At 48.9% G+C, this 13,929-nt stretch overlaps 1 protein-coding gene across 1 annotated transcript in view; it reads left to right on the top strand.

Moving 5' to 3' along the window:
* The first annotated feature begins 12,901 nt into the window (after positions 1 to 12,901).
* Positions 12,902 to 13,929, top strand: part of LOC119462417 (scm-like with four MBT domains protein 1) — a 48,759-nt gene continuing 47,731 nt past the window's right edge. The window contains exon 1 of the mRNA XM_049672969.1: positions 12,902 to 12,912. Within this exon, the coding sequence (XP_049528926.1) occupies positions 12,902 to 12,912 (11 nt within the window). The remainder of the gene's footprint in view (positions 12,913 to 13,929) is intronic.

Below are 13,929 nucleotides of genomic sequence, written 5' to 3'. Positions count from 1 at the left end.
GCTGCTGCATGTCGAAGTTTATACAGCTGATAAAGCTACTGTCATTACTCCGTATAGCTGTCTAGAAATTTGCTATCGCAATTGATGCTTCGCCTTTCAGGTGAAGCTGCGACCACTTTTTATGTGTAAATATTGATGACGGCGAAAAATTGTGCAGGGTTTATAAAACGTGCCAAACGTATCAACACGCTGTCGTGCATGCAGGACATTCTTAATGAGGTTGGTTCTATTCCGTTTACTGAGGCATGCGCCCGTGGCCTAATCGAGAAGTGGTGTTGGGGGTCCTCTGTTCGAATGCTGCCGTCGGACAATTTCATTTATGTTTATTTATTAAAGAACAATCCCCGTATTCAGAAATGGTATACTTAGCTAGAAGCCCGTCCTTGACGATCTAAATGACACCTATCATGAATATGCCGAAGCAAACGCGAAGAACGACCTCATCATGTTCATGTCAGGCGTCCTTTAGATCAAATCAAGCAAGGACTTCATGATAAGTTGCATTTCTGAATACGGGGGAAAGTCTACCTTAGCGACTTTCCCCTACTTTCCGTATCGGGTATGTTTCTACCTCTTTCGTGTGCCGCTCCCGGATGTAGTACAGCCTAAAAATGTCGCAGTTTCGCCCGAAAGGCGAAGCATCAACTGCGATAGCAAATTAGTAGAGAGCTATACGGAGTAAGGATAGTGGTTTTATCGGGTGTAAACTTGGAGATGCAGCAGCACCAGCAACGCGCAGAACTGTTGTCGATGCCGTCGGTGTTTTGCCCGCGTTCGCACCGAACGCGCGTGGCGTTGGTGACTGTTGCCGGTGTCTCTGGGGGCGGCTCGGAGGTTTTCGACGAGATCAGAATGGGACGCTCGTCGAGCAGCGTCGGAAATCTTACCCACCTTCTCGCCTCGCAATGTTTTATTGCGAAAGCAATTATATGGACACTCCAAAGCAGATTTCTGCCGTCGTCGTCGCCGTGAGGTTCCGTATGACGTCAACGGCGATGAAATCGTCACCGCGCTCCGGACGCTGTATGGGCGAGTGAAAGGGCGCGAGGGACGCGTGCTTTCACGGGGAGCGAACGCACGTCGGAGAGCAAACGCACGTTCTGCGCCGTGCTCCCTGAAGGGCTGCAGAGTTAAGCGTCTCTTTCCTCCTTTCCATATATAGAGAGCAAACGCAACTTTTTCCGTCGCGCGAAAGGCTGTGGGAGGACGGGAGGGAGGGGAGGCGACGCTTAGCTGTGGCTCCAAATACGTATTTATATAAAAACGCCGCGCGCGTTCAGAGCGAACGCGGGCAAAACGCCGACGGCGTCGACAACAGTTCTTCGCGTTGCTGGTGCTGCTGCATGTCCAAGTTTATACAGATGATAAAACTACTATCCTTACTCCGTATAGCTCTCTACTAATTTGCTATCGCAATTGGTGCTTCGCCTTTCGGGTGAAACCAACAAGTTTTTTATGGCGCATGACAATAAAATAGAAGAAATTCTCGTTTTTCTTTATGTCTGAAAATTCGAAAAGCACGAAGTGCAGTTTTCTATACGTGCATGGTTAGGGTTGCAGATCGTCCGCTCTTTCTATACGCGCCTGGCTACGATGCCAGATCGGCTGATCTTTCAAGTGCGCTAGTTTCTTGCTCTTATTGCCGCATAAAAAGCATGTGATCCTAAATATGAATCCTGAAAAACGATATTTATACCAAGAAGGTCTACAGATTGTTTAATCCTTCAGCGCAAACGGCGCTGGCGCAAAACTTTTTGGGCGGCATACGACAACCCAGTGCAAGCGGTCAGTAGCAGACCATGACCGTGGAGGTTTTTTTTTTTCCTGACCGCGGCCACGCGAGTGCAGCTCCGACCGCGAGGAACAACAAAAGTAGTTCCTTGCGGCGCCGCAAGTGGCGCTGTGCCAACGTTCGCCGCTCTGACCTCTGACTCCTTGACCTCCTTGAAGTCCTTGGGTTCAGGGATAGCACGGGCAAGGTAAACATGTCAGCTGTAGAGATTAGTGAGAGGCGGTTGGAGGTTTGGTGGCAGAAAAGTAGGGAGACCACAAACAACGGAGACGTACAGACACAGAGTTCCCAGTAATGGTTCAAGAAATTTGATGCCTGGAATTCTTTGTATTTGTGTGTTTCACAAAAATAAAGGTAGGGCATTAGGCAAAATAATAACAAGAGCTTGGTGGCGCAGCCCACCACCCCATTTCCAAGGGGACGCTCATAGCATCCATCCATCCATCCATCCGCTGGAACACAGATGGAATACATACCGAGAAATGAAAAGCGTAGCGAGTGAGCTCGTGCAAGAGAAAACAAAGCGCAAGTGAACGTTGGGTGCATAACATTAACAAAAGAGACAAAGGTGCCCCAAAAAGTCTGAAGCCATATAAAAGCACTAGGACCTCAACTAAAAACTCGCAAACGGCTATAAGGGATGAGGACGGTAACATCTACGAAGGAGAGGTCATTAGGGATACTTCGGCACGAGAAAAAGCGTAGTTCAGACAACAGATCCAGCAACAGAGAGGCCTGAAAGATCAAAATTTAGCATAGAAAGATTTTATCGGAAAAAGGCAGCAGAAAGTGTACTTAATAACACAGCAGCAGGACCCGATGAAATCCCAATACAGCTAATCAAAAACCTCGGTCCAAAGAGCAAGGCACTGCTGACTAATGCCATAGAGCAAGTGATTAGAACAAGAAAATTCCCGTTGGATGACGTGAAAGAAAAATTAATCTCATCTACAAAGGCAAAGAAGATAAGGATAAGACGAGCTCGTATAGGCCAGTTACAGTAACGTCGGTATATATAGAATGGCAATGCAAGCCATAAAGTTAGAACTGTCGAAGTGGGTGGAGAAAAACGATGTATTGGGGGAACTACGTAATGGGTTCAGGCCAGGCAGACGCTTAGAGGATAATATGTTTGTACTAACTTGGTGCATAGAGATTTAACTAGCTCAGAAAAGACTTTTATCGACAGCATTTCTAGACATTAAAGGAGCATATGATAACGCAGACAGGGAATTGTTGTGGGATACTCTTAAGCACGAAGGCATAGCTGCTGATGGAGATATATAGAGACAACCAAGTACAACTTGTTTGGGAAGGTCGAAAAGGTAATGAAATTATGAAAATTCACCAAGGATTGAAGCAATGATGTCCTCTGTCTCCATTGTTGTTTACGCTCTGCGTTAAGTGTATAGAAAGACGACTGGAGAACAGCGAATTAGGGTTTGATTTATCCTACATGCGTAATGGACAAATTGTGCAACACAAGGTCCCTTGACTGATGTATGCGGACGACATAGTGCTACTCGCGGACAATAAAAATGATATACAGATACTTGCGAATATCTGCGGCAACGCAGGGACAAATCTAGGCCTTAAGAAATCGGGAATTATGAACTTTAATGAAGAGACGAGTAATTACGGGGTGTCAATTCAACAGCAAGTCATACCAATAGTCAAGCAATATAAGTGCCTCGGCGTACACATAAACGAAAGAAAGAATTACTCAAGCAACCACCAAGATAATTTGAAAATAAAGGGGAAGCGGAATGCAGCAATAATGAAACAGAGTACTGTGGGGCCACAATAAGTATGAGGTGGTTCGTGGAATCTGTAAAGGAGTAATGGTGCCAGCGCTAACATTTGCAAATTCCATTCTATGCTTAAAATCGGATATCTTGGGTTTGGAAGTCAACCAAAGATCAGTAGGCCGGTTGACTTTGGGAGCCCACGGTAATACCACAAATGAGGCAGTGTACATGGGTTGTGCCCCTTTTGAAGTCAGAGAAGCACAGAGCAAAATTAGTTTTGAAGAAAGGCTCAGAAACATGGAAGAAGATAAATAGGCGGCTAAAGTTCACAAGTATCTGTACCTGAAAAGCGTGGAGACAAAATGGAGGAAGAGGTCAAGGAAGTTGCCAACCAAGTACAGGATAATCGAAACTGTAAATACACAACCAGAAGTCATCAGAAAGAAAGTGAGAGAAATAGAGAAGGTGAATTGGATGCAAAGAATGTAAACAAAAAGGACCATAGAGATTTACAAGAAAGAGAAGAAAGAAATTAGACGGGCAAATTGTACGATAACACAAATGGCAGTGCCTTGCTATTTCAGGATCGAGCCGGTTGCCTGAGGAACAAAACATGCCGGAGCAAATATTCGGAATTAGATGAGGCATGTGTATGCTGCAGTAAAGATCCGGAGAACATGTATAGTATACCTGAATAAATCAAGCAGGCTAGGTGACTATTTGTCACCGCCCCGTTTCAAAGGGGATGCCTTTAAATCATCATCATCACCACCCGCGATAGCAAATCTGAAGCAACGCGTCTCCTCCTCACCCAACGTGACAATAGAGAGTTATTAGCCCCGATGATGATGATGAGGAGGATTGCAAGCATACCTCTGCGGGGCTTGCGAAGGTACAAAGAGGAAGGAGGCGATGGGAGTAATAAAAGGGAAAGTGCTTGGAATAAATGCATTTCTTTAAAAATAGATAAAAATATAAAATCGCCGCCTCATAGAGACTAGCAGGCATGCTAAATTTTATAGTTCTTGGAAGGTACTCTGGTTGCTGATAATTCACAGATGCAGTGCAACTCTTTCTCTTAAGTAAAGCTATAGTATGATATGAACGAAACAACCTTAGGTTAAAAAGACTGTGGAACCGTGGGAATACTGCAACACTGACAAATGCAATGAAACCGATAATAGCGCGTATTCTGCAATGCCCACTATTAGAGCACTCGGTGCGCAAAGACATTTCCGAAAGTTACAGCAGGCTCTCAACCTGCCTATTTCTGCCAACTAGGAAAGAAACACTATCAGCTGACCCAAATATCATCTCTACTTCAAGTTAGGTTGAATTTCCAAACATGAAAACAACGAAGGAAAAAATGCCTCGTATGAACCGCCTCTGTGGAAAACTGTTCGGAGAATGAGCTGCTTCGGAAACGCACGCGTTTTATTTCAACGTTTAACGTACTCCGCGCTCGTTCAAACTAGTGTCCCTTTCGATTTAAGTTTCCTGAGCAGCTTAGGCCACAAATGTTAGCAACCGGTTCAAGCGCGCACTGAGTCCGGTTTCATGCGGCCGCGAAATGCATGGGAGCGAGCGGCGCGTCGTCTGCTAGCGCTGCTCCTTGGACCCCTCCAGAGGGCGCGATGTAGTTGTCGCTGCCTTTGAAAAATAACGGAGCCTTACTCAGTTCATACGATGCGGCGCTTCGCTGCCCTCTCCGCTAGCCCACTCGTTCCGCTGGCCCGTAAACCCGCTGAGTATCACGACAAGTGCTCACGCAGGCGCCGGACCAGAGTTTTCGCCTCCTGTTATGCTTTCTCCGAGGACGTAACTCATTCTCTCTGAGTAGCTTTCTACTGCTCTCTTTAGCAGCGACCTGACGGCGGCTTCACCATGGTGATGTGCCAGCGCTCCTGCGGCTATGCTCAGCAGTCCTTGCAGAGACGTCCGAGCGGGGCAGTCGCATCGACCTGACGTGGTCGCCACCTCTAACCTAGACCAGTCGCCCTGACGTCGGAACCAGCGATGACAGATCTCTAGCCACAACGTCGAGCCGTGCCATGCGGTGTCCGAAGTGTTGGGGCCTGCTTTACGCTACACTTTCATACTTTCCAGTCATCTAAACTTGGCAACTATAGTGCGCGTATAGCGCATAACTTGTAGCGTGGAGGGGTTTTGTTGTTCGTCGTTTTTAGATGGTTTTTCCAAGGGTGTTAACTTGTGTACGTACGGAGCCTTGTTCTATAAACGCCCTGCGTCGTGCATTTCATGTCGAGACCATGACAAAATATTATGTTGTCGTGATTCAAGGAAGAAAAGTGCAAAAAGAAAAGAAACAAAAGAGCGTTGGGCAAAAAATTCGGGGACTTTTGAGCTTCGCCTTTAAGAGTGGAACGCGATAGCGTTATCAGCCCCATTCGGATCGCATTTTTCGTTATGAGTAGGCTTCACTGCAACACAGGACGTGGCAAAGCCGACTTGCAAAGACCAAGCTTACACCGATCCCCTTAATGTTGGCTTCACTTTTAAACAGAAATGCATTGCTGGGAAGACGTTTTTCCAGGGGCAATATAAGTCGTCTTATATTAAATTGCCAAGGCCCTAGGACCTTTTTCATTATTTTAATAATTGTTCGCTGTTGCCCCGACGCGCGCGCGTGTCCAAAGCGCATTAGGCAGGTAAGTTGCAATTTGACCTGCCGAGGATGCGAGCACCATCTGGACATGAAGTTCGCAAGTACCCTACCCGAGCGCGATGTTGGTAGGGCAGAAATGCTGGAAAAGGGGTTTGTGTTTGAGTTTCCTCGTAACACAATTATGTTTTCTCGTACATTCAAATTACAATCCGACGCCACCATGCCTGTAGGTTGTGGCTAAGTCGTACTTTACTATTTTTCTGACGGATTTCACTGTGAGAAATTCAATTTTTGTTCACTAACACCTTGCGCCACGCGGAGGGCCTGCGCGGTCGGGGTGGTTAGGGACGATTTTCTCCGCCACGGATGTCAACACCGACGCCGGCGCCGACGTCGGATTTTCTGCGACACAGGGCCCTTAACGTTTTTGCGTTATTAATTAAAGATTCGAGGCACTTGGCAGCCGTACTTCCCTGCTCGCCAGACTTGCGCCGAGACGGCGCTTCAGGCCCGGGGGTCCTGTTACGTAACGATGAAAGAAGACGACGACGCCGAAGACGCCAATGTTTGTGCACGGCCTAGTGCGTGATTGTTTAGTCAGCCATCTGGACTCTACCTCCATAGCCTCTTTTTGCAGCAATCTTATGGGCGCCGCCATGTTTGATCATGTGGTGACGCGTCCATTGCTTGCCTCAGCTGCCTCCGTGTTTACAACGGGTGTGCATGCGCCGGTGGAGCTCGGCAAATTTCTGTATCGGCAGATATTGTAGACGGTGACTGGGTAGACGACATGATGCTTTCTTCACAGCGTCAGGGGACATCTAAGAGCTTTCGAAGCTCATTACGCCTTGTCCAAACGGCGCGAGTAGCTTATGTGGTGAATGTAATAAAAGCGGGGCTAGAAATGCATTCCAAGCTCTCCAAGATTTCCGCTTATGAATAAATCAGGACGAGTCTGTTTTGCTGTTCGTTATTTATTTGGCGAACACTTTGAAGAAGCGGCTTGTCATTTATCCGACGCAGTAACTTTTCTCGGTGCAGTCTCACCACCTCGTTCCTTTAGAGAAAACTGCTCAGCGTAAAGGTTCTCTACAGTCTACAAAGACAACGTATATATATATATATATATATATATATATTGAAGAAAAGAGAAGACGACGTACGTTGTGTTAGCACAGTATATTTTGCAACGTTTCGGCTGGTGGACCAGCCTTCGTCAAAGCTATATATATATATATATATATATATATATATATATATATATATATATATATATATATATATATATATTGTACTGTGAAATAAGGAGCAGTGGGGATGTGTCTGTGAGAGAGAACGACGAGAGAGATAAGCCTTGTGTCGTGCTCGATCGGCTGTGCTACCTCTCGCTACTTATCGTGCTAGTCGCGAACGCTGACTTCCCCAAGTGCTTCGTAACATTTGGTGGAAGGTGCTGGGCCTGTTGCAAACCTGGATCTCCGCAGCCGGACAATCCCTGTCACATCTCCCATGCCTGAGGAGACTCGTCCTACCGATCCACCCCCGGCACCGCCTTCGGTCGTCTGTCCTGGTGCGCCACGCCAACGGGATCCTCCCGTATTCAATGGCACTGACGATCATGACGTAGAGGACTGGCTGTCATCGTACGACCGAGTGAGTACCCACAACAAATATAATGACACTGACAAGCTTGGCTACGTACCGTTCTACCTGTCCGGGGTCGCCCATCTTTGGTTCCGCAACCATGAGGCTGACTTTTCTACCTGGACAGCATTCAGAACGAAACTTCAAGAAGTATTCGGTCGCCCTGCTGTGCGTAAACTTCGGGCTGAACAACAGCTTCGCTGTCGTGCCCAACAAACGGGCGAAAGCTTTACCTGCTACATTGAAGATGTAGTTGACATTTGCCGGCGTATCAACCCAGATATGTCCGAAGATGACAAAATTAAGAACATATTGAAAGGCATAGACGATGACGCCTTCCAAATGCTCTTGGCAAAGAATCCTCAGACGGTCAACGACCTCACCTCGCTTTGCCAGAGCTATGAAGAGCTACGCAAACAACGGCTTTCTACGCGCCGAGCTTCAGCTCCGGACGTCGCGCTTTCAGCTCTGGGTGACGGTGCCAGTGCTACTTCTTCCAGTACAGCAATCTTCGACCAAATCAAGCAATTTGTACGAGAAGAAGTGGCCCGCCAGCTCTCTCTTCTGCCCGTCAGTCAGATGTCGGAGTCACCCTTGTCTCCTGATCTCCGTCAGGTGATACAAGACCAAGTCGCTAGCGCCGTGCCACTTGCTCATCAACCGCCTCCTAAGCCTGTTCCCCTTACCTACGCTGCCGTTGTCGCAAATCCAAGGCCTCCGTCTGCATCTATTCAATCCAGACTTACCAGCGCTTTTCCCTCACCTCCGCAAGTGGCTGCAACATATGCGCCTCCAAGCAGCTACTGGCCGCCACAGCAGCCCGTGCGCCCACCTCGCCAATATATCCGTCAGTCTCAGCCCGCTGTTCTCAATCCATGGCGCACTCATGACAACCGCCCTATCTGTTATTTTTGCGGCCTGCCTGGGCATGTAGCACGGTTTTGCCGCCGGCGCGGGTGGTATCCTTCGGATTCTCCGAGGGCACCAAGCAACGGTTTCGACTCTCCGTTCCGTTCCGCTTCTGCCGCTCAGCAATTCGAAGCCTCGCCTCCTGCTTCCCGAACCTTCAATACCCGTCGGTCTCCGTCACCCCGTCGGCGTTCTCTGTCGCCGCTTGTCCGCCGCCCTGAAGCTCTCCGAGAGGAAAACTAAGGAACGCAGTTCCGGAGGCAAGAACTGCGATCTCAACGAACTGCTCAAGACCTAATTTTTTTCCTGCGAACGTCCTTGAAGTTTATGCCGAAGACATTGTCGTCCATGCGCTTGTAGACACGGGAGCAGCAATATCAGTGATTTCGAATCAGCTTCGTCTTCAACTCAGAAAAGTCGTGACGCCATATTCTGCTGTTTCATTACGCACAGCAAGCGCGGCGCCGATTGAACCCTTAGGGAAGTGTACCGTGCGTGTTCTTATAAGCGGCACTTTATACCGTGTTGAGTTTGCTATTCTGCCCCGCTGCTCCCATGCCATGATTTTAGGATGGGACTTTCTGTCATCTCATCGTGCCGTTATAGATTGTGCCCGTGCTGAACTCGCTCTGTCGCCATTCGGCCCCAACGTTTTTGAAGACACTGATGACGCTTCCCGTCGTGTGCTCGTCACCGCCGACACCGAGATTCCTCCATACTCTGCCGCACTTGTGCCCGTATCCTGCGTTGGGTTTTCCGACTCCACAGTTATTTTCACGCCGTCTAAACTTGTTGCTCGCCGTCATCCCTTCTTGCTTCCTTTTGCCCTTCTTGCCATTCGACAAGGTTCCAGCGCACTTTATGTATCGAACCTGTTTCCTTGCACTGCTAGACTGCTCCACGATGAGTGTCTTGGTTATGCTGATGCAATCGAGCCAAGCTTCCTTTATGATGTGCCTGACGACCCGGATTCTCCTCAGGTTGACGCTATGGCCCTTCAAGTTTCTCCTCCGACGCCGCCATGTGACCCAACATTTTCCCGATGTATTGATCCCAACCTCACTCCAAGTCAGCACGCCCAGATCGCCAATCTCCTTGACCGCTTTCGCACTTCATTCGACCTCCAACCATCTCGCTTAGGTCGCACTTCCACTGTTGTCCATCACATCGACACCGGCAACCATGCGCCTTTACGCCAGAGGCCGTATCGTGTATCCGCCACGGAGCGTGACGTCATCGCTGAGCACGTTGGAGACATGCTCCAACGCGGTGTCATACAACCTTCGCACGGTCCCTGGGCTTCTCCTGTAGTGCTTGTCAAAAAGAAAGATGGCACAATTCGCTTTTGCGTGGACTACAGGCGCCTCAATAAGATCACCCGCAAGGACGTTTATCCACTACCTCGCATTGACGACGCGCTAGACTGCCTCCAAGGAGCCGAATTCTTCTCATCTTTAGACTTGCGATCCGGGTATTGGCAAGTGCCTGTGGCTGAGTCAGACCGCCCAAAAACGGCCTTCATCACACCCGACGGTTTATTTGAATTCACCGTGATGCCATTTGGCCTGTGTAATGCGCCTGCCACATTTGAAAGAATGATGGACAACATCTTGCGCGGCCTCAAATGGCAGATATGCCTGTGTTACCTGGACGACATCGTTATCTTTTCACCGGACTTTCCTTCCCACTTACTTCGACTTGAACGCGTCCTCAAATGCGTAGCCGATGCTGGCCTCCAGCTTAACTTGAAGAAGTGTCGCTTCGCCGCCCGGCAGCTGGTCATCCTCGGCCATGTCGTGTCGAAAGAAGGTGTACTCCCTGATCCGGCGAAACTACAAGCTGTTGCCCAGTTTCCACGACCAAAGACCTTGAAAGACCTGCGCAGCTTCATTGGGTTAGCGTCATACTTCCGCCGTTTCATCCGCAATTTCGCCACCATAATAGCACCTTTGACGCAGCTTCTTGGTGGTGACCACAACTTGTCGACCTGGTCACCAGATTGCGATGCGGCATTCACGAAGCTGCGTCGTCTCTTGACGTCTCCCCCAATCCTGCGCCATTTCGACCCAAGCGCTCCAACAGAAATCCACACGGATGCCAGTGGCGTCGGCCTTGGTGCCGTTCTTGCTCAGAGAAAGGTTGGCTTCGATGAGTACGTCGTCGCCTTCGCCAGTCGTGCACTCACTAAACCTGAATTGAACTATTCAGTAACTGAAAAAGAGTGCCTGGCTATAATTTGGGCCATAACCAAATTCCGCCCGTATCTCTATGGCCGCCCATTTGACGTGATTACTGATCACCATTCGCTGTGCTGGCTGTCGTCCTTAAAAGAACCATCCGGTCGTCTTGCTCGATGGGCGCTTCGACTGCAGGAGTACGACATTCGAGTGCTGTACCGTTCTGGCCGAAAACACTCGGATGCGGATGCCTTGTCTCGTTCGCCACTGACAGACGAGGTTACCTCCCCGAAGGCCCCATTGTCCGAGTCTTCCCTTGCTGCCACGGATATCCTTCTGGAGCAGAAGAAAGACCCTTGGATTGTGTCAATGCTCAGTTTCTTGTCCACCGCATCGACAACCACTACCAATCGCGCCTTACGTCGCCAAGCCCATCACTTCTCCATTCGCGACGGGCTCTTATACCGTCGTAACTACCTCCCGGACGGCCGCAAATGGTTGCTTGTCATCCCTCGACATCTACGTTCGGATATTTGTGCAGCGTTCCACGACGATCCCCAGTGCGCACATGCAGGTGTACTAAAGACATACGCGCGTCTACGCCTTCGTTACTACTGGCGAGGGATGTACCGATTCATCCGTCATTATGTCCGCTCCTGTCTCGTTTGCCAACGCCGCAAAGATCCCCCTCGTCGTTCAACCGCTCCATTGCAGCCTTTGCCTTGCCCAGCACGTGCTTTTGATCGAGTAGGCATCGACATTTATGGACCTTTGCCAACCACATCAGACGGCAACCGCTGGGTAATCGTGGCCATCGACCATCTTACGCGCTATGCGGAAACTTCCCCTTTGTCCAGCGCTTCTGCACGTGACGTCGCCTTGTTTCTCCTGCGCCACATCATCCTTCGCCACGGAGCTCCCAGGGAATTACTCAGTGACAGAGGCCGCGTCTTCCTCTCCGACGTCATCGAGGCTCTCCTCAAAGAATGCCGCATTATTCATCGCACCACTACTGCATACCATCCGCAGACCAATGGCATGACCGAGCGCTTTAATCGAACTCTTGGCGACATGCTGGCCATGTACGTTGCATCCGACCAAACCAAATGGGACCATGTTCTACCATTTCTGACTTACGCTTATAATACCGCCACGCAGACGACCACGGGATTTTCGCCCTTCTTTCTCCTGTACGGACGCGAACCTTTTTCCACAATGGACACTATCCTTCCGTACCGCCCTGACAACACAGAAACCACTACCTTGTCTGAAGCTGCTGCACACGCTGAAGAGTGTCGCAAGCTATGCCGTATATTTACGTCAGAAGACCAGCAACGCCAGAAGCACCATCGAGAAACTTCACATGCTCCTGCATCCTATGCTCCTGGCTCGCTAGTGTGGCTTTGGGTTCCAGCCCCTACCCCTGGACTGTCACCGAAACTCGCGTCGAAGTACCAGGGCCCCTACCGCGTGATCGAGCAAACGTCTCCAGTCAACTATATCGTGGAACCGCTCGAGCTATCTTTGGATCATCGCCGTCGAGGACGCGACATTGTGCATGTCCAGCGTCTCAAGCCGTACTATGATCCGCCTGTCTTGTCCTACCCCTAGGTCGCCGGGACGGCTTCTTTTTTCGCGGGGGAGATAACTGTACTGTGAAATAAGGAGCAGTGGGGATGTGTCTGTGAGAGAGAACGACGAGAGAGATAAGCCTTGTGTCGTGCTCGATCGGCTGTGCTACCTCTCGCTACTTTATCGTGCTAGTCGCGAACGCTGACTTCCCCAAGTGCTTCGTAACAATATATATATATATATATATATATCCCGCTTATTTATAATACTATCAATTTGTGCGATTTACGTTATCATTTTCCTTTCAGTTTCGGTATCAAAACGTCTATTTTGCGAACCTTTAGTGACACATCGACTCGTATTTCAACCGCAAAAGTATTTGCGGGGGCTGTTCTGTATCCACACTATCTTCATTGCAGTTGGCCTTTAACAGATGTCGCTATGGCAAGCAAACAGTGTAACTAAACGGTATGCGAGTCATTCCTCAAGCGACAGACAGAAAGGCACTCTGGACGAAGCCACTTACCATGCTGTAGTTTTGCACAAACTTTTCGAAGTTCCCCAGTTTACCGTCGTCGTCGCTATTGTATTGTAAGACTACCTCCTTCAACTTCATGCCCAGCATGCTCAGTAACTGGTAGACGAACATGTCTTCAATGGGAGCACTTAGCTGCAATTCGGTGAGAAAAAGAAAGCCCGTCACAGTTTTGCCACAGCAGATTTGTTTTCATGCGTTACGAGACACTGAACGACTATATATGGCGCGCCGTGGTGGTTTAGTGGCTATGGCGTCACGCTGCTAAGCACGCGGTCGTGGGTGTAAACCCCAGCCACAGCGGCCGCATTTCGATGGCGGCGGAGCGGGGGTCCGTGCATTGGGTGCACAAAGTTATGCCGGAGTGTCCCACAACTGCGTGCCGCCGAACTATATCGTGGTTGTGGCACCGTAACACACCAGAATATACAGGGTGTCCCAGATATCACGCAGCACGATTTAAGAGGAACAGAGTTACATGAAGCAAACCTAGTGCGTATTGTTTCCAGTACAGTAGAGTAGCCGCCAGTAATTTTTTTTTGTTACTGAGATTTATTTAGTTAATTGTAAATAATTATCTAACTCGAGAAGTACTGTCCTAATTATCAAAGTGTCAATGAGAAATTTGTAGAGCAACATGAAAAACTCCCGATACAGCTTTGTGTTGCTCAATACGTGCTACATAAGTGTGTTTTTCCAAGTGTGAAAGGAGCCCGCGAATACACGCAGAATTGCCGCGCGACTGGCCGCTCGAGGCACTTTGCGCGTATTCGCGGGCTTCTTTCACGCCCGGAAAAACACTTATGTATTGTGCACGTATTGAGCAACAGAAAGCTGTATCGGGAGTTTTTCATGTTGCTCTACAATTTCTGATTCGCACTTTGATAATTGAAACAGTATTCTCGAGGTAGATAATTAATTACAAC

The sequence above is a fragment of the Dermacentor silvarum genome, chromosome 8 (assembly GCF_013339745.2).
Source record: "Dermacentor silvarum isolate Dsil-2018 chromosome 8, BIME_Dsil_1.4, whole genome shotgun sequence".
Lineage (NCBI taxonomy): Eukaryota > Metazoa > Arthropoda > Arachnida > Ixodida > Ixodidae > Dermacentor > Dermacentor silvarum.
This window is presented reverse-complemented; position numbering and strand designations above follow the sequence as displayed.